Genomic DNA, 21842 nt, shown 5'->3' with positions numbered 1-21842 from the left:
ACCCGGTGACAGCTACAAGGGCTGCTGTCCCTGTTCACCTGTGAGGAGCCAATTCAGTTTTTTTATGCCTGAACAATGGTTGTCGGAGGCACAAAGGGGAGACGTTGCACTTGTGCCATGTCCAGGAGGCAGCTAGGAGAAAATGGAGGAAAGCCTTGTCTCTGGGAGGACCTTGCCTGGCCTCCAGTTCATGTCTCGCATGGGACAGGCAGCCACCAGGGGAGCACTGAAGGCACTGTACCCCAGAGACACTCTGCAATCAATGGCAACAGGTCTCTGCCAATGGACTGCACTGGGACATCGGGCAGGGCCAAGGGTCTCCTGTCAGCAGGCAGACTTTGGGAGGAGCCGGGGATATAAAAAGTAGCTGCATCACAAGCCTTGGGAGCTCTCTGGGGCCTGTTCTCTCTTTTGCCTTTTGTCTTTTTGGGGGCTTCTTGAGGCTTAGTCTTTTTCCCAGGCCCCAGCTGACCTTTTGGCTCTCCTGCCCTTACTGGCTCTTGCTCGCCCTCGTGTCTGTCCTGCCTCCGTGTCCCTGACCAACGCCCTGTGTTCCTGCCTGAGCCACCTGTATCCAACCCTGCACACCTCCAAGCCTGCCCACCACCATGATCCTCGCCCCAGCCCTGTCCAGGTTTCTGGCCCTCCTGCCCAATCCCCCTCACCTCGTGTCCTCCCCAGAAGCTGTCCACAGGCAGGGAGCATGCACAACCTCAGGACATGGAGGGCACTCCCCAACCTCTGGAGATAATATCCTCTTTTTCCTTCTGCCTCCTCTCTCCCTCCCTCTCTCCCATTTTAATTCCTCTTGCTCCATCTTCTCTAGCCCTCTTTGGTAGAGTAAATCCTTTTTATTTTGTTTTTTCATTACCAATAAATGGTTCTCAGATACAATGTTTGCCTTGTTTGGCTTAATTTCGCAACCATCCATTATTAAAAGAACTCCATGCAGTTCCCCACAGTGGAATTCAACATCACCTCTGGCACCCTCTCTGAATATGACTATGACTATGACTCAGCCCTCTCCAGCAACCCTGTGAGCAGAGAAGCCTTTCTGCTTAAAGGACCAAGCTACAATGCTCATGGATAATACTTCTCTTGGAGCCACAGGACTTCAATCTTCACCCATTCTACCCTAGCCCCATACTGCTCTGAATTAGCAAACTCTGTTTCTGGTTCTCCACTGACGTTGCTGAGCACAGAAATAGGATGTTGTCCTGTGAGATGGGGCATGGTGTAGATGGGGGGGACAAGTAATGAGGTTTTGTCTCCCAAGCAACAGACCAGGCCTAGCCACCAGACCTTTCTGGCAGTATTTTAGGAACCATCCTAAATCCTTTTTGTTCATTTAGTGCTTTGAAGCTGTTGCCCCTACAAAGTCCTATGCCCATGTGTTGTCCTCAGGCATTCACATTGATCAAGTTGGATGTTGGATGCCTCCCACTGGTGTTCCTGTTTCTATTCTATCTTTTCAGAAAACATCAGGCTTTGCACGTGAAATGAATAACTGGGTTAGATCCACTCTAAGTCCAGTAATTTCAGTCATTCAGGGCTGAATGCTTTGTGCTTCTTGTGAGCTCAGAATGAGATATTCACTGGTCCTTCTGGAAATGTTCCAGGTGAGAGAACTAAAGCCTGTGCAAGTTGATGAAAACCTCAGATACCAGCAGAGGGGCTTCCCACCACCCTTCTTTTCTCCTATGGCAGGGACCAGGCTTGCTGCTGGCAGATGCTGTGACAGTCTACAAATGGCAACGGCAGAGTTACTCAGAGACCAAGAAAATCAAAAGATAGAGGAGAAAGTCTCTTTATGACTTACTGTTGTACACAGACAGAAAAGAAATACATAAGTGGACATATGATTATGGTACTTGTGTTTTGAAACTCTTCTCCTTTCACATGCTTTTGAAAAATAGAAATGGGAGTTTGAAAAGTAAAACTTTCTCTTGTTTAATTTTTCTGTAAAGAAAAAACCTCCAAGACTCTTGGATTTGGGAAAATCATCACTGATCATGGGGAATGAAGCTGTAAGAGCTGCCATGGATGAGAATTTCTGTTTCATGTAGGAGATTGAGCAGGGGCCTGATTCTGACAAGGTACCACACAGGACCATGAAAGGATAGGGGGGAAAAGTACTCCAAAAACTCAAATAGGGACAGAGTAAAGTGAGATGGCATCAGCTGAGAACATACTGTAAGATGACAAAAAATGTAATACGGATTAATCTAATTTTCTCTCTAGTCAGAACAACTAATGCCTTATGTTCATAACTTAAAACAATCAGTAACATAACTTAAAATGATTTGTAAATCCTGAAGGTGACAAAGCACCACATTACTTCCCCGTCCTAGTAATTTCCAATCTCATTTGCTGTAAGACTAAATGCAAGAAATCACCCCAAGCATTTGCTGCAAAGGTACTTAACTGGTGTGCAAAGTGTTCATGCTTACTGAAATGGCATAGGCATGGTAAGGAACAGCAAAGAAGGGACACAACTGGAAAATATCATTATAATGGAGCAGCAAGTAAATTGTTATTTTTTAAAAAGCAGAGGAGCTTAGCAAAATAAGACAGAGAAATTCGGTTTTGCTAACTGGAGATGGAGATAACTTTATTTTTATTGTGCTTCATTTGATACATCCAGCCAAAATGTCCAGTATCACATGAATGTTAACCACAGGAAGAGCCAGTTCCTCATATTTATAAACCTCATGTTCCCCGTTTCAAACACTGTCTACAGATCAGCTTCCTGGTGTTCCCCACTTTCTGCTATAAACTCATTTTAAAGCAAAATACAGACTCTTAATTCAAAATCAGTGGTATTATTTTGGAGGGAGCTGGTAGAAAATAAGGATTTGCAGCACTTTGAAATTATTTTGGCATGGAAGAAAATCAGAAATTATTAACTACTTCTCCTGTACAAGGGGAAGCCTTGAACTGCAAATAAAAAGTGTTTACTAAAGAAACAAATCATCTGACTGGCCTGATACATCTGAACATCTCATTTCAATATTTGGCTTTTGGGCAGAAGCATGCTTTATCTGCTTTGACAAAGTACTTTGAAAGTGCTACTTCCTCAGAGCACGGGCTAGGATGGACAGAGGGCTGCTAAGTCAGAGCTTATTGCAGCATTAGTCTGAAGCTGAAGGAGTCCAGCCATGGGTGCTACTGGCTGTTTTTCTCTGTGACTATACCTCCTGAGCTACCTAGGGCCTGAACTCAAAGCCCGCAGAGCTTCAGCTCAATACAAGTGCAAAGAGCAGTGTGAAGTTTTCAAAGCAGGCATTTTAGGGTCTGTCTCTGTACAGTGTCACCCTGTCCTCACAGTGGTGGGAGTGTAGCACAGGAAAACAGAGAATTGCAGCAAGTGGGGGGAAGCGCAGCCAGTGCCATGCAGCCCCAAAAGTTTTGCCCCTCCGGACGTCATATTGCAGGCAGGGGAAAAGAATAGTCAGGAAGGTGTACTGGTTACCCTTCTCACTGGCTTGGCCTAAATTTTCCAGAGTAATGGCATTTGGCCATGTCTGACTTAACGTGGGATGCAGATTGATCTGTCTTTCTAAAGAACTGGCTGGTTTTGGAAAGAACTAAGTATTACGTTAGAAGATATGTTCTTTTAAGTCTATGAGCCCAAACTAGCAACTTATCCTGAGGCATTATTGAAGAGTTTCCTACAGCAGTGCATGATAAATTTGATTCTGGTCACTGCTTTATTTGGATTCCACCACTGGATGTAGGCCAACATGACCACCAACTGTGTAATCTTAAGGAGGCTTAATCTTATCCAGCCAAAGGATAGTAATGACAAGTAAGAGTTGTAGTTAGGAATCTGTATTGACTTCGAGGAATTTGTTCCTTAGTGACTTCTTAATGCATGATTTCCTAGTCTTAATTATAAGATTGCTTTTGGATAGAAAACACCGTTTTATAGAACAGATCAGGGATATGAAGACTTTAAAGGAATTCAGGTGCATATCTATTGCCTCAGGAAAGAACTCATCCTTTCCTGAAAAATGGCCATATAACCATTACCAAAACGAGATCCTTGTCCACTATTATTTACCTAGAATAATGGAATCATTTAGGTTTGAAAATACCTCTAATATAATTGGCTTCAACCATTCACCTAACATGGATCACAATGTCTTTATTAAAAAAATAGTCCTTACAGTGTAGAGCTAAATACCTCTAATGTAGTTTTCAGATGAATTACCTAGTCCTTTAATTTCAAGAAGCAGAGCCTGATCTTTTACAAAGGCTCTAATTAAAATAACAGTACTTGTTAATAGCAGTATTTTTTAAATTTTGATTTAGTTGCTGATCCAGGAAATCAACACAGTGGGACTTGGTTATGTCTTCCTATGTAATGCACTGGATAAGTGCAATAGTAGGGACTGGAAGATGCACAAAATCAACATGAAATTACTGGCATTTATAGTGCAGAACAAATCTGCATAATTACATAGGTTTTTAGAAAGAGAAAAAAACAATTGTCCTATACCTGAGCTGTATCACCCAGGCTTTATGATTTTACCCAGTGATTAGCACAGTCAGACCAGTAATTTAGTTGTGTAGCACATCTGGAGTTCTCTGCATTTCTGTACGTACTTTCCTCAAGTAATGAACTCCAGTTTTCTACTTATATGGTCTCTTGATAAAGGTAACTTTAAAGAGAAAAATTAAAAGTAAGTAAAATCACAGCTGCAGCAAGACACACTTCCCGCGAGGCATGATTAAGCTACAGTAGGAAGGGTAGGTTTAGGACACAGTTGCTGCTGTATAGCCATGGTCTGACAGTCTTTTAGGAGCTACACTCTGGAGGTTTGAAGTGCCAGGAGGGACTTCCAGTACCCCGTAGAGAAAGAATCATTGTTCATAAAGTTGACATGTGCTGGATTCTAGCCAAACTGTTATGTTTGTAGATGTCATGGGCCTTCAACTCTTTCGATTTAAATGATTGAGCATATTGCTGTAATCGAGGTGATTACTGTTTTAAACAGAAACAGAGACATTGTTCCTTGGGTCAGCCTTCTCCTTTCATTGGTATCTCTGTGGAAGGGCAGGATTCAACTTTTAAAATTGTGTGGTGCCTTTCTTTTGCATAGATGTGTACTGTTGAAAACTGGGCTTTGAAAATAAATATTTTCCCCAAAAGGGAAGGTGTGCTAGAGAAGCATAAGAGCAGACATGCTGCTGGGCAAGGAGCTACTGATTTGAATGCAAATCCCAAGAAAGCTGAGTGAGAGGAGGGGGCCAGCCTGTCCAACTGGAACATACAAAAGCTCTACCCTGCAGCAGGAGCAGCAGGTCCTGGTGCTCTAAAGTGCTGAGCAGCCAGCGACTGATTCCTAGGCCAAGTCTTGTCACTTGCTCTTTACAGGAAAAGAAGTTGACCTGTTTTAACATATATTAACATGATAGTCGGTAGGCCACTAAGAAATGGGAATCTCTCATCTGAGGAAGTTGGATGTGTGGAGTAAGAGAGTCGCTGCTTTGGGTAGCTTTATAAACAGGTAGAGAATGCAGAACACCTACCAAGGAAGGGGTGACCCACTTTGCAAAGGTACAAAAAAACAACCATCTTGTCCCACTTGCATACTTCTGATTATTTAATCTGATAGGTGCTTTGTTTTTTATTAATATAATTTGACGTTCCCCTTAACTAAGAGCAACTAACTAATGATTTCCACATAACTGTAAATATGCTCTAGATTGCAAAAGCTAGTACTTTTCCCGGTGCCGTATTAGAATAGTTCTCCTTTGCTACCTCACTAAAGACACTCCAACAGCAGCTGTGATACTTTTCCATATTATTAGAGTTCAGCAGTTAAAGCTGAGGTCAGACAAGAAAGTACAGCATGTTAGGCATTAGTGGCTTTGAAATAGCTGTGAGGGTGCATGCAGATCCAGAGAGGTATGGATGTATTTTTTTTCCTAAAAACTCAAGCCCTAAAAATATAATGCAGATTTTTAAAGCATGTGGAGTCACATTTTCAAAGTATCTCTGCCCCCATAAGCATGAAGACCAATAACAGTGACTCTTCAGCAGAGCAGCAAGGGATCTATCTACTTCAAGATCAAAATGTCAGCATCCTTCACAAACCACATGCTTTAGAAGATTTGTTTATTCCTGAAACCTGCTCCTAACCATGCTGATTCTTCAAAACTGGAATGAACTTTCCAAATGTACTCCTTTTCCTTGTATTAATTCTGAGGATTTTAACTGAACTAGAGATCATACTGAAAAACCGAAAAACTGTGATCATGACCTGGCATATTCTATTCCGGAGCTAAAATATCCTCTGTGGGATCACCTGTAAGACTACTGTGAGGAAAAGATGCTATGTCACTTTGTTAGAGTAAAGATAAGGTTTTCAGAACTCGAGATAATGTAAAAGCGCACAGCCCAGCTTTGAGCACTTACTGAAAAAGGGCTGTTTGGGTGCAGAAGCCACATGGATAAGCAGTCTCCCTGCAAATTTGGAGTGGAGCAAAAAGATAGGGTCAGGGTTTTAAACTAGAAATACTGTGGAAGGGGGAAAACAACCCAAATGTAAATGCAGAAGTAGCAGACTAGGGTGGAAAAAAATGCTATTGGGTAATCAGAGTAAGAAAGACCTCAAGAATGGTGAAACAAGGTGGAAGATCTCACCTCCAGAGTGAGAAAATACATTAAGTCTGGGGAATATGCAGGATGAACTGAAACTCTGCACATAGTCATGAAAAAATAATGTTGCTGGAAAACTGAGATGTTGAGGGACATTTCTGACTACCAGAAGCTTTTCAGGAGAAGAAGTTACATGAAGGAGCCACTTGCATGTGAGGGGCATCTGTCAGGATGGACTAGAGCTGCTGGAGGGTTTGTGGATCAGCTTCAGTGAAGAGGCCAAAAGGAGTGATTCTGTGGTGGGAGTGCATAATAGACTATGCAAAGACAGTGGACATGGGGACTTCTTAAAACAACTCAGAGAAACCTTTGCCTCACAAAGCCTCATTGCCACCAGTGGCTTGATCTACCCTGATGACTGCTGAAAAGACAGCACATGTATAATGCATAACCAGGAATGGTGCACGTTGTGCTTCACTATCAATGAAGGAGTGTTTGGGAACATAATAATCAGTGGCAACCTAGGCTGGAGTTATTGTGAAATAGTGAAGCTCAGGACCATTTATTGAATGAGGACTAAGAACAGCAGAGCATAGAGCTTGGACTTCAGATGAACAGACTTGTCATTTCTGGGAGGAACTAGCAGCTGGAATCCCACTAGGGAATGCTCTGAAAGATAAAACAGCACAGGAAAACTGCAAGGGCTTAAAGCACAGTGCCTCCAAATGCAAGAAATAGGTAAGCACACCAGTAGATGAGTGTGACTAAATTGTGAACTCATGGTAGGGCTTCATTGCAGAAGAGATGTGGTTGTGGGAAGCAGAGACAGGCTACAAAATGAAAATTTGGAAGAACTATCTGGTCATTGTGGTTAGTGTCAGAAATGTTAAAACTCATTAATTGAAGCTGGTGTGGGAATCAACGGCAACAGGAAGAGTTTCTGTCACTACACAAACACTATACAACAGCTAAACAAGGCAAACATAGACTTGCTGCTGAAAGAAGGGGATGATTTTGTGACAGTGAACAGTGATAAGGTCAAGGCAGTGTGTACTTTGCCTCAGTTTGCACCATCAAGGTCTCTGACATCTTTGTGTTTAGAGATGGTTCAGAGATGAGGAATATGACCAGCAATAGGTAAGGAAGGACTCATGGATTGATTGTGAGATCTGCACCTGCCCAAATCCACGGGATCATCACGAATCCTAAAGGGATCATTGCAAGACCAAGGAGATGGGGAAAGACAGAATTCAGAGAATAAGAGCTTTGTCACTGTGACTCTGTCCCTGGGTAAATCAGCCAGCAAGTCCTCAGGGAACATTTCTGGACAGTTGAGGAACGGGGTGGGGATGGGAACAGCCATCCGACATTTAATAAGAATAAATCATGTCTGACCAACATGATTGTCTTCAATAAGAAATTAAAATATTTGCAGAGAATGAGAGAGTAGTGGATATAATTTACAGCAACTTTAGGAATTCTCTGATAAGCAGAAATTGTCTGTCATTGCAACATCAAAGTCTGTAAAGATACATAATTATTCATTGCTTTTCTTGGTTACAAATCCTGCCTTCTATGATAGAAGACTGTATTAGTAGAAACTGTTCAGGTTAAAGCTAGTGGACTGGTCGTTGGCAAGTGTACCCCTTTACAAATTCTAAATGGGATTTGTTATGTATCATACGCAGCAAAGTTATGTCAACAGTGGTTCAAGATGGCTTGTGTCTCCTTCCTGCACACAAGTTTCTCTTAGAACTGTGTCTGTCTCCATTGTGTCCTAGGCATATGCTCAGAAAGAGGTTAGCTTTTTGGAAGCTCCTGTATGACTCAAAGTATGCTGACTTTCACTGAGATGCATAAGTATTTTGGAGGCTTTCAGAAACTCTTGCCTATGAGTGCCATTGTCCTTACTGTTGCATGCATATCCTCCTTCCTCAGAGTCAAGCCTAGTCTTAAACCCTTGAAGACAGATAATGAAGCTGTCTGAATAAATGGGGTTTTTTTGACCTAGTCATTGTATAACTTTTTTGAGGCCTTCATTATACAATTGTGAAATGCATCTTCCATCAACACCTAGATATATTGATTTTTACTCACAGGTCTTTCAGGTAGTGTTCATTCTTTGTGACTATAAAATAGGACAGGTTTATTTTGTCTAACCTGCAGTAAGGCCCCATGAGACCAAGGTAATGGGGCAGTCCTACAAAAACAGAGGCTGTAACAATGTCTGTCTGGCCCACAGTCCCTAGATGATGATCTGTCCCATAGTTTTCGGTACATGTTAAAAATGCTTCAATGATATACTTGCATTTTGACTGTTGTATCCTGAATTGCTCTTCAGATTGAGGGAAGAGGGGAGGCAGGAAGGATTTGTGTAATAGCAGGGAGGTGGTGTAATGCAGAAGAAGAAAAATGAATTTTCTGCAGTGTTGATTTCTGCAGTGTCCTGCCAATCCTTGCATTTACCTGCTTATCTATTATTTCCAGTGCCTTTTTATAACCTCATGTAGGTCCTTTTCATACATGCACACAGTGAAATCCAGGCTGACATTCCTGACACTGCTGAATGCAAAACTGGAGTAACAAAAAGAGTCAGTCCTCAAACAGGCATCACACACAGTGCACAAAGCACTGTGAAATCAACTTACCTATTAGTGGGACAGAGTCAGAAGTTGCAGGCATGATCTCAGCCACGAGCAACATGAATACAGTCAGGGAAAGAAGGACAGTAATACCTGGAGGGAGTGAACATATTTGGGTAGAATGAAGAAAATGAACTCTGCAGCTGCTCCTCTGATGTCTCTGCTGTTAAATATAGCATTGTCCTGATATACAGCTAAGGCAAACCCATGACTTCATGTCTGTCAATGAAGATTAGAACTTCCACAAATGTGAGTGTTTTTCGATGCAACTCTATCTGCTCTCTTTTCATTTTTCTCTAATACACACAAACCCTTGCTTCTCTCAAAGTAATGGAGAAATCTTTTTTGCTGAGTGAAACAAAGCTTGTAAAACTGGTGAACTACAGTGCTTTTCCAAAACATTGCACAAAGCCCAAATGGTTGTTAAGGGCTATGAGAGACTGGCACAGACAGCAGCCTAGGTTTTGCTATCACATATTATACAACATCCCTCAAAGACATGCAGTCTGTTTTAAAAGAAGCTCTTTATTCTATATGGAAAGGCTGTTTCTAAACTTAACCATCCTGATACTGAGAAATCAAAAGGTCAATGCATGAACATTAGCTCCTATTTTTATGCCAACATTGTACTTCAGCTCAAATCACTCTTTCCCTTACCCCCATCCTATATTTCATAGACAGCAATTGTACCCCCGATAGCCTGTGCTTTACTTCTTATAAGGCAGGCTGCACCTTTTTTTTCAACCAAAAAAAGCCCACTGAGGACATTTCATATGATTTAGGAGTCTCTGTCATGAGACAGAATCATGCACAATTAACTCTTAATATCTCATCTGTCCGAATCTGGTGTATTTACAGCTCTTCCCTGTCTCCTCTTGGAAGGAGACCCTTTTCATTTTTATCAACACAGACAACAGTAAATCTCATTTAGCCCTTCCATGGCTGTGTTCACAAGGGACACATGGCTAGGTGTTTTGGGAGCTAATTTTGAACATCCAGTGCCCAGCTGCTGCTGTTCACAGCCCTTCACTCTTTGCTTCCTAGTATGTTCCATCTGAAAAAGACTCAATGAGCTGTGAAATGCATTGAGATGTACTAAAGTACATGACAACAGGCATGACAGAATATTATCACTGTCGCCTGTGCCAGCAACAAGATCAGCTTCCTCCCAGTCCACAAGATATTATATGTATAGCACAGGATGTGTGAATGCCATACAGAAAGCTGTTATCCTTGTTCCTGTAACCAAAAAAGTAATTGTATTGCTCTTCTAGTGAAATCTTCATCGAGCAACATAGTGCCATGACGTATTTTTTTTCCTATTTTACAGCATGCTTGTAAAACACATTAATATTTTAGCACTTACCTAGAGAAATCTTCTCCCCTGAATCAGCTGGCAAAAGGAATACAAGCAGTGCTAAGCCAGATATGAGAACACATGGAATGAGTAAGTTCAAGCCATAGTAGAGGGTGCGTCGACGCATGGTGATAGTGTATGTCACATCTGGGTATGGTTCTTTGCAGCATTCATAGTACATCTCATTCCTCTTCCCTGGGACACCTACAGAGAGGATGATCAGAGCAGTGGGGAGAGATGCAGGACTTCCAGTTACCTCCCAGGACTGGACCAAGAAGTGATGGTTTATGAGCCAATGTCTATCACCTCTGCTATTCTTGGTCCACCTTCTGTATTTTCTAGGGCTTGTTTTCATGCCTTCTCAGTCATTCAAACCCAGCTTAGCTAATAAAGCTCGTCTGAACCAAAACAAAACAGTCCGGGGCATCACAACCTCAAGAATGTGCATTCTGCCTTCCTACATTCTGTGAATGGTAATATACTGTTGATGTGATATTCACTACCACTACCACTACATGCAGCAGATTTTCTGTGTGACAAGTGCTACTGTGATCCTCTATACATATTTGCTCTTTTTTTGTCAGGAAAAACAGACAGGCTTACTCATCAAAAAGGATGCCAAGTTAAGCTCAAAGTCTGTCATATCTGGAGGTTAAGAGACATCGCTGTCCAATACAGCTGTACTGCAGGGTTGCCCATGGTGATCACGCTGCAGCAGATTGCCTGACATGCTCCATGATGGGGACTGCAGGAGCAGTGGAAATGTCAGGAGAGCTGGAAGAACTCAGCACCTTGTATCTTTCATGCCAAAATTGCTCATTTCTCTTTTGCTCGTGTGGACATGACAGATGATATGACAATGTGTGCATTTTGGCAGAGGCTTAGCAAAGACTTTTTAAAGGATATAGCCACAGCTTGCCTGAGGTGCTATTTAATGCTTTTGCTGTATGAGCTAAATAAGTCCCTGTTTTGTTCTCCCTGGTCAGGGTTGAAGGCAGATAAACCACAAACTCTTAAACAAATATGCAAAGTTATTGGACAAAATACCCACTGTAAAGGAGTACTGGAAGAGAGGATTGCTCTGAAATAGCTGGACTTTAGGAGGATTTCACTATGGAGTCTTCTGGCTTCTCATAAAACTGAATACAATTTCTCAGATGCCCTGAATGATAAAAATACTGCATGCAGTTGGGCAGGGCACTTATTTCCTTGTCTGTATATACAGACCAGAAGATAAATGTATTTTTTGTAACGTCTCCTTGCAGCTGGCTAAGTTCCATCAATTTCTGTAACATTGCTTGTGACTTACAGCTACATAAATGAGTTCAAAATAACCTACTAGAAGTTCTCTGAATAACTAGTTCTGGACATAAGTTCTTTTGAAAATACAGGTATCTTCCAAAGCATGGAAGAGAGACATACTAATCTGTGCATTTTATGTACTGGTATACACTTTGATGTTTTTCTGGATGAGAAGGATCCATTTATGTAAAAGTGTTGCTGGAATACTTTTTACACCAATCAATTTTGCTGATTAGAGTAAATGTGACAGTAGTGTTCCATGCACCTACATGAGACACATCCAAATTTAGTACTGACAAACTGCTCAAATGTGTCAGGACTAGTAGCTTTCATTTATGTACTCAGTGGCAGGCAATTGCTTCAGAACACAGTGTTTTCAGACACAGTACAATGAACATTGCTGAAAGGCTGTCTCTGATATGTGGGGTTTTTTTCCTATTTTTTTTGCTTCTTCTTAGAACTATATTTTTAATATTTATATTCCATGTCCAACTGATATATTATTTCTATATATTTGAGGTTTGCCTTTGACAACTAGACTATTGAAAATTTGTAGGTTGGCCAATTTACCCACTAAATCCCATTCTCCATTTGAGATGTAGTTGGAAATATCAGCCTCGAGCATCTGCAGGTCAATCAACCAGCCACTGTGAGTCCAGGAGCCAAACTTCAAATCACACTTCTGCACATCAAAGGGGAACCAACGGACATCAATGTAACATGTGCTCTTCAAAATGCCTGTAGATAGAAATAAGTCATGATCAAGCCTGTTCAGGGTGCATTTCATCTTACCTTTATCTGTCTCTGATTGTGACCAAGTTTTCTCTTCAAAAATTCTGTGTGATACCATCATCATGGGGTAACCAAACAAGTACTGCAGGTGGAAGATGCTGCCATGAGTGGAATTACCTCCCTTCCTCCACCAGTGAAGATCTCTCTCACTGTAGCCTTGAGGTAGGTTGCCTGGCATACTGGGGTCACCCAGGAGCAGCCCAGCCTGTTTTCCAGTGCCAGCTGGCCCTAGCAAATTACAGGCAGTGTTGTTTGGTCTGACAGGAGCAAAGAGTATGCCCCAGGGACTTACTGTGCTGTGACCAGCTCTTTGAAAGGAGTTCCTGGACAGGCCATGCCTCAGACCCACGGCCCTTTGAAAATACATTATTGTCCTAAACCTTGCTCAGTGCCGGCCTTTATCATCTGTGTGGTAACTGAGACTTGAATTTAACTCTGAACGTGTCTAGTTCATGTTCTCGGTTGCTTTAAGGGGTCTAATGTATAGGGAACAACAGGGGAGCAGCAATGAGGGAAGTCATTGCTGATCCCCATTGGGCCTTGTGGACCTGCTTGGGGACAGTGCTTATGCTATGACACAAAGTTTAGGAATTTTTTGTCCACCACAGTGAGCAACTGAGGGATAGCCTCTGTGTTTGCTGGTGAGTCCTGCATGCTGAACCATGAAGACAGGGAATCAGTAAAACAGATTAAAAGAGACTGATACTTGGGCCCAGCTGGCTGAGACCAACCCCAGCTTGTCATTTCACCTGGATTTTTAGCCTCAGCCTGGCAAGAAGGACTTCAATGCTGAGCAAGTGCTGCTCTTGGGGTCATGTCTGCTCACACACCTCTCCACACAACAGACCTAGCTGGACTGCACATGAAACAAGATGACATGGTGTGCACCACCTTACTTTCGATGGGCCTCTGGATGTTTTGAGCAAACTGCTCAGGAGAACATTTTACTGCTTCATAAAGTATAAATGCCACTAATAATGGACTAAAATTTTCATAGTGGGTCTGTCCCATTATGAGATGTTCTAATAATGTTTGCAAGGTTGCAAACATTAGGTTGCAAAATTTCCACAGCGGGCTTTTAACACCTTGGTTTCATTCATGAAGGAAACCTGCTTGAAATTACTTGATTAAAAATAAACAAATACTCTCTGTGCCCTACCTGGAGGAATATATTGGCAGGATCCAGAGTAGTTCACTAGCACATTTGTGTGAAATGTTGCATCAAATCTTTCATCTGCACTGTAACACAGGATAAACAAAACAGAACAAAAATAAAGAAAAAGCAAGATGATGTGTGAGTAAAGATGTAACTGTCAACATAAAAATAATCTTTTGGCTGAATTAAGTTCCTACATCTGTGTGAAGTGTCTACCCTTGATAAATATCTCAGTTCCTCATAGTTACTGTCAGCCTGCACCTGGGCAGGCTGCTTGCCTTGCTGCAATGTCCTCAAAGAAGTGAGAGACAGAGTGTTGCATGTCTCAGAAAAAAGGCAGAAGGAAAAGAAGCAAAAGTGTCACATTAGCTGTATCCAAAAACTGGACAGTTGGGTCAATGAAGCTTCTCTAGGTCACCTGTCAAAATGAGGGAGCTCACACATAAATCACCTATCTGTTACCTTACCCAGATATCTGTAGTAACAGATACATTGTAACAGCAATTGTGGCCTGACATAACAATTCTGCATTCTCCTGACATGCAGAGAGGACAAGAGTTTGCTTCTAGCATTGGAGGAAACCACTGGAGAGAAGTTATTTTAGGGGCTTGTAGGAGGAGATTCATTGAAACTCCAAGAGCAAAAGGGACCAAGGATAGAGAATTTCTTTACTCTTCCAAAATTCTGAGATAATTAAAGGGGTAATGAGCCAGACAAGGACACGATTCTTCAAAGAAGCAGGTCTGGGGGTTTGTTTCAGAGGGTGTCTTAGGAAGAGATTAACCACAGAGGGATCCCCTGGCTTATAGAGCCTTGCCTGTAGTGGCTATGTGCAGGTCTATGTTGCACTACACCATCCTGCATGCCCTGTCTTTCAACCGCATTTTAAAAATTCACAGCCTCCATTACTCTTCCGATCTGCTCTTTATCCATGTCTTGAGTCTTCAGTTCCCAATACAAAGCAAAGGGGATGACACTGAAAAGCATAAGTCCAGAACAGTAATATTTATGAAAGACATAAAAGAAAACAAAAAGTGGTTTTATAAATAAAAGGGGACAGGAAAAAGAGGAAAGTAAGGGAAAAAACAACAGGGTGCAGAGAGCTGCAGTATCCTGCACCCTGTGTGACTTGCTTTTTGCAACTCATTCTCACACAGTGGCAGGAGTCCATGGCAGAACAGGGGACGAATAGGTTAAGGAAATGTAGATAAGAGAGATTCTACTCAGCAGAGCTGATAAAATTTACTCTTGAGAACTGAAAGGACTGGCCGAAATACCCTCTGAAGCATTAACAATTATGTGTGAGAGCTTGTGGAGAAGAGGGAAGGGCATGGTGAATTAGGGGAGATCAAAGAGAATTCTGACTTCTTTTAAAGGTAAAATTATAGACATCAGCCTAACTTCAAAGAAAATGGGGTGAAACATCTGGCACAGATCTGTGAAGGGCCAACTGCATCAAATCAACCCATTTTTCTTACTAAGAGGAGGCTGATATCTATCTGAATTTCAGCATGTTCTTATAAACTACCATAATATGGACCAAGGTGTATGCCTCTGTTTTAGAGACTGAAAAGGAATAAAGACACAGTAAGAAGCAAATCTGAGGTAAAGAGCACTTAAACAATCTAGGTCTCTCCAGGCTTCCTTTGGATATCTTGTAGTGAGGGTTTGGAATGGAATATAGATCATGGTGAACTCTGGAAACTAACAAAATGAAATTTAATCTGGGTAATTAGAAAGTATTACCCTGAAAACTGTCAGAGAAAGACATAACAGGGAAAATCTAGTAAGACAGCAGAGCTGAACGACATCTGGGGTTTACAATAGATAAAAAAAATAAGTCCAGAATTAAGATATTATTAGAGAAAACCCCAAATCCCCTTCTCCTGGAAAGCATTAAGGAAACAGCTGTCTAGAGAGTTTCCACTTCATTCAACACTGCAGCAATGCTGTCTAGAGAGCTAGATTCATCTCTGTAGAAGGAAAAACAGATTAGCGAATGCTCAGAGTATAAGAAGAATGATGGAGAGGTTTATAAAATATGTGATAACGAAAGTGAGATGAAAATCCATTTGTTTACTTCAATCAGAAACTCTGTGACACATATAGGACAGTAGTAGTTTTGAAGAGACTATAATAGTTTCTTCTCCGTGTTCACTGAGAAAACGTTAAAGAAGACATCTGGGGAACTACAGTAAGGAAGATTAAATGGGCTACTAGAAAAATCTGTTAGCTGATAATGCTTGGTTTTGTTACTTTTTAAGGGTAAGGCCAAATCCATAGAGGGCAAAAGGCCCATAGTATCAGTGAAGCATGGCTGATTTTCTGCACTTAGTTCTAGTCTCCTACCAGCCATTTCACATCTTGCTTACCTGTTATACAGAAGAATGTCTGGTACCCAAATCTGGTCGGCAGGAAATCGCAAGTTCTGCACTCCTGGGTATTCATATTGATCCCAAGATAAGTAAACATCAACCCAGGACTGTTGACAAAAACATACATCAGATTACACGAGTTTTTAAAAGTCTTCTAAGTTCTAAGGAACAGAATAGATTTTGCCAATAGCAATAGCCACAGTATGATAATAGTTTAATGCTCGGTTTTAATTATTAAGAAAGGCTGGCATATATAGAGGAAATAACAGTGTGACTACTGAAGACAGTGCTTAGCTCTTCATCTTGTGGCTAGATGTCAGACATCCCAAACCCTTGCTGGTGGACTGGCAGAACCACTGGCAATAGGCACCTCCATGAGGACTGCTGGTTCTGAAGTAAAGTGGTTTTTGATGTAGTTAGTGGTAGGTGGACCATGGTCTGAGACTCCCCATTGGGTGGAAATAATTTAATCTGTTACAAAGGTTGGATGACTCTTTTACTAACCACCTTGCAATGAGAGGTAGGCAAGTGACCTTTATAAGCCAAGGGGCTGTTTCTGATCCCATCTCCTCCACCTCAATACAGTTAATGTGAGAAAGGTGTGGAAACAGCTTTTGGGAAGAACCTTCTGACTTACAATGAAGCTCAATGCAAGGCTTGCAAGGGAAACCTTAATCAGTGGAACATCTCTATGGAACATCTGAACCTGTGGAACATCTCTGCAAGGGACAGACAGGACACCCACAGGCTCTGACCGAGCAATCCTGTAGTCATATAGGTTTGTCTTGGTTAGTTTTTGCAATATAAAAACGCTCATTTCTGCTGCAAATCCCAGCAGGGAGCTGAGGAAAAACCAGCCTGCTCAGCTGAACATATTCATATGAGATAGTGTTTGGCTGTGAAAATCAAAGTGGAATTAGTTTAATCATTCAAGTCTCCCACTGGTTTTTCCTTCAAAAACTGCTTCTTTCCTGACCACAAGCCCTTAAGGAGATCTGTTTATGCTGCATAAGAAAACACTGTATCTCTCACCACAGGCAGCCAGGCAGACCTGATGGGAAGATCCAGTCTGCAAAGGAGGTACCTTCCCTTAGTGAAGGTCAGTTTTGCTTATTCTGTGTGAATATGCAAATGAATCCTTAGCTGGAGCAGGTTGCAGAAGAGAGAGGAGGAATGTTTATGTAAGAGGTTTGTAAAGCACAAGGGAAGACACTATCCCAGATAGCTGCCTGGGTGTTGCCAGCTGCAAAGAAGCATTGGGCTCTCTGTGGTCCCTGGACTACCCACCACACCATATAAGTGGTCTGCATGTGATCACTTCTGTGTTCAGGGACAGATGCCCTAGCTTCCAGTCTCAGGCAGAGGTGGGATTTTCCCAGAAGTGGCAAGTGCAGGTGCCTGTTTTACTGGGTGTTTGGCTTGCTCATAAGTCCCCATCACTGGTTATGGAGAGGGCCTTGAGCACTTTGAGCCTCTCTTCTTAGCTATGACCCTAACTCTAGACTCTTTGTTACTTGATCACTACAGACACTGGCAAAACAATGCAGTTGTACCCTAACTCTAGACTCTTTGTTACTTGATCACTGGCAAAACAATGCAGTTGGTTTTTATGCTCAAAAGGTCAACAGATCTGTCCAAAGGATTAGTGTAGTCTCCTGATTTTAATTTTCAATTCTAAAAGGAGCATTAGGGAAATTTTAAAGGACTCAAAATGCCTGTTTGTATTACATTATACATAATCTATAAGATAGCAGTCTTGCTTTTCTGCTAAGAAATCACATTCATTAGTTTTCAATTAGAGTTTCTTTACTGACAGAGGTTACTCACCATCTGCAGCCAAGCATTGGTGATCAACACCTGATTCTTCTCATCCTTTGAACATAAGGGGAAGGAAAGACAAGAGGAAAAGTGATGAAACAGTTTGATTAGAGATGGAAGAGTTTCTGTGTCTTTTAGACAATCCAGACTTTTGGGGTATATAAACCAAACTCCATGGAATAGGTTGTGAGCTCACTGGAACACAACTCTTTGGCCCAGACAATAGTGGCTGCTTTTCTTATCCTTTAAACTTACAGACTCCCTGTGTTTATCATAACTGATTAACAATAAAAAGGAAAGTAATGGATGATGTCTATTCTTTTTCTGGGGATTAACTCCTTACCAAGTTTTACCTTCTAGCTACTTGCTCAAAACAAGATGTTTTTCAATACCACACTGCATGTCATAGTTGGAAAGATTTCATGTTGTATTTGCTGCCACTGCAAAGCAATGGTGAAATAATGCCAGAAGTGCTGTTCTCTTCAAGTGTCATTGCTATGTAGCTTAGCTCTGGCTAAAGGAAAGAAAGGGCTGGCCTTGGGCAGAAGCTATCCCTTGGCTAAAAACACACAAATGCTGTTTGAGAGGGAGCTCACACAACACCTTCACAGAGCAGGAGTCTGCAGGGTCATTCCTGCATGCAGAAGCCATGGGGAAGAATCTCTTATAACAGAAATGAAGATGCTCTCACCACCCAGTTGGTGCCCAAGTTCTCTGGGGAATCACAAGGTGCCCAGTTTTCTGCAGTTACTCTGCAGGTGCAGGACCCTGAACCGTAGGGTTGGAGGAGCCGGGCTGCAGAGTCACTGTGGTGCAGAGTCACTGTGGTGCAGATACACAGGTACCCAAACACCACCACAGCCATGCCCTGCACTTCCCAGGAGCTGAAGCTGAGCTGCTCAGAGGGACTGGGTCACTGTATGCCCAGCTGTCCCTGTGTGTGTCCATGCCCTAGGAAGCTTACATGGTTGTCTGCAGTGTTTCAGGTGGGAGACCTTGCAATTGCAAGCTGCTTGGTAGGCATTTAAACCATACATACATGCATGCCCTCTCTGGTCATGTTTTGCAGTACGTACTCTCTAACAAGGTAGAAAAACTAAACTGCCCTATTCACTTTGGAAAAATACCAGTCTGCTCACCTCAAGTTACATTAATTCTGCCTTTCCTCCCCTCCTGAACCTTGTCTGTAGCATGATCTCCTCTTCTGACAACTGGACTGTTGGAGCTACAGAAATACCACAACCTAGAAAGGGAGACATCATTGACCAGGAGGATTGCTGATTGTTTGGCACTGTGGCCATAGTTAGGCTCTGAAGCCAGGTGCTTGTCCCCAGGAAAGGTAAATTTCAGACATGAAACAGGTTGCCACAGTGATCCACATAAAACTGTCTATTACACTACCTCCTCTTGAGTCCCCTTGAGACCTGACTACAACGCTTCTGCTCCTGTCAGATGCCACACAAAAATTAGATGTGATTTTATATTGTAATACTGATCATACATTTCCCTTTCTCCTCTTTGCTGCTCCAGCAAATGTACTCCTCTCTCTATGCAAACTACAACCCACCTCCAGAGGCCTGGTCCTTGTGCACTCCCTTTTTTCCCTTGGTTGCTGTAGTTGAAGCAATTGTAAGAAACTCTGCAGAAAAATTAGAGGACTGGACTTGTAGAGACAAGTTTTATAGATGCTGAAGGATTCAAACACCATCTTCAAAAATAAAGTAAAGAATAACCCCAGAGCTGGTAATTGATAGAGTCATCAGAGCTATTTGTGCCTACTGACCTGGGAAATGAAAGCAACCCAGAAACACAGAGGCTGTGTCCCAGAGATCCTCAGAGGCTAGCCATCAGCCCATATGACTCATGCATTCCTGGCCACCAATGACTCCTGAGGTGTCCTGTAGGGCTGGCAAGCATGAAAATCATCTGAATTGCACATCAAGTACTAACAATATTTTGTGTGGTTAGCCAAAGAATGCTCTATACCTGTAACCTGCACATGTCCTCCTAACAAAGACTTTCTGTGTACTGTTAAAAGAGCTTGAACAACATGATTAAAAAGCTGGTCAGCAACAATCAGCCAATGCCATTGCTGTATAAAACTAAGGATTTTCCCCATCTACACTGAAACCTACAGGGAAAGAGAAGGAAGGACATTCCTCATTTTGTCATCTACCTATGTGAACATCACAGGAATGCATTGAAGTCCAATGTACATCTGTGAGGCTGGGTGTTTCCATCATGTGCAGATGCCTTCCATCAGGAGCCTTTCATACCTTACCAGGAAACTTTTTTTCTGGCACAATAAGTTTATACTTGACAGCTTGCAAATGAAGATATCTCGGGCTGACTCAAAACAGTTTGTTGCCCTTATCTGTTTATCTGTGTGTCAGATACTAATGACGTGACTAATCAGCTTTGACTCCAAACAATTCTTCAGACAGGTATTTCATATAGCGTTAAATGTACTGTCTTGGGTCTGCTTTGCCTACTTTTCACAGGGCTACTGTGCTTAGATATGTTTTGTAGTCAAAGGAAAACTTACAGTTTTGAGTTTTCAAATGCTTATCTAGAGAGCAACAATGGTCTTCCTTGTCTGTTTTCCTAGGTCTAACTAGGGCTTTGAGCTGCTTACATCTCTCTTAGCTTGGGTGAAACAAAAAAGCCACTTCAGGATGTTTTCTTGGCCATTCAGAAACTATTCCCATCCTTGCCTCCAGGCTGCTGAGCTCTTAAATGGCACCTGACATTTTGGCAAAACACAGAAAATGTTTCCATATGTAGCGCTGGTCAACAGATGCAGCTTGATGGGTCCTTCTAATTGCACAACTGAACAGAATATTTTTCAAACAAGGATCTGAGTTTTCCAGAAGTGCCTGGTTTGCTGAAGCAGCAAAGCTGACTTTACACTCAGCAGGCATTTGTCCTACTGAGTGTAAAGCTCTCCTGCTAAGTCCTTTCTAGAGGAGGACTCTGAAGAATCAAAGAAAAAGTGCCTGCTGGGGCTGCCGAGGATATGAGGGCCATGGGAACCTTTAGTCTGAGTCCACCCCCAGTTAGAGTGAGAGGCATTTCAGAGCTGAGGTGTTTATGGAGCTTTCCACAAAGATGGAAAAGAATTACAGTTCCTGCCATCTTCATCATGACCTGTGCGCTGTATGCACCTCTAAAGTACCTTGGCACAGAAGGGACTATATTTTTCTGTTACATGGACACACAAATAACCTGGAAAATGTGTGTGGTTTACTCTGTCTCAAGAGATCACTGATCATTTAGCTTTGCCTAAGTTGGAAGGTAATTATGAGCTTGGGAAGTGCTGGAGGCAGTTCCCTCATTCTGTGCCACTGGTTTATGCAGAGGGGCTTAAAGATTAGTTAAGAGGATGCCTTTTCTCCCAGGAGAAAATTTGAATAATCTATCCCACTGTTTTTTCTGTTCAACTTTCCTGTCTTGGCACTGTCAGCCTTGGGAATGACCTTCCCTCTGCATTGGGCCAGCTCTCAACTCCCATCTTTTTGTGCAGCAAAGCATTAAAAGCAGTCCTGCAAAGATTCTGGGTGAGGCTGAAAATTATCAGCTCCCAGAATTGCTTTTTCCATAATTCCCCTGACAGTTCTCCTGGTTCGCAAATGTTCATCTCAGACAAATAAATTTGATTCTAGTATTTAAAAATGCTGGAAAAGCTGTGGTCACTAGTGAGTGCAACACTTGTTCTCTAAATCCTTCCTGTATTTATCTGGGTCATTTTCTCCCCTTTCTATCTCTAGTCTGACTCCAGTTAATCCTCTGCCCT

The 21842-nt window shown here is 42.1% G+C and overlaps 1 protein-coding gene across 1 annotated transcript in view; it reads right to left on the bottom strand.

Moving 5' to 3' along the window:
* Positions 1-21842, bottom strand: part of LOC120509481 (neuronal acetylcholine receptor subunit alpha-7-like) — a 55917-nt gene that overhangs the window by 9039 nt on the left and 25036 nt on the right. Inside the window, exons 3-8 of the mRNA XM_039724133.1 lie at positions 18059-18103; positions 16229-16338; positions 13860-13939; positions 12479-12646; positions 10616-10810; positions 9256-9342 (exon numbers count right to left, since the gene is read on the bottom strand). Coding sequence (XP_039580067.1) covers positions 9256-9342; positions 10616-10810; positions 12479-12646; positions 13860-13939; positions 16229-16338; positions 18059-18103 — 685 coding nt within the window. The remainder of the gene's footprint in view (positions 1-9255; positions 9343-10615; positions 10811-12478; positions 12647-13859; positions 13940-16228; positions 16339-18058; positions 18104-21842) is intronic.

Source organism: Passer montanus, unplaced genomic scaffold, assembly GCF_014805655.1.
Source record: "Passer montanus isolate IOZ18808 unplaced genomic scaffold, ASM1480565v1 scaffold52, whole genome shotgun sequence".
NCBI classification, from domain to species: Eukaryota; Metazoa; Chordata; class Aves; order Passeriformes; family Passeridae; genus Passer; species Passer montanus.
This window is presented reverse-complemented; position numbering and strand designations above follow the sequence as displayed.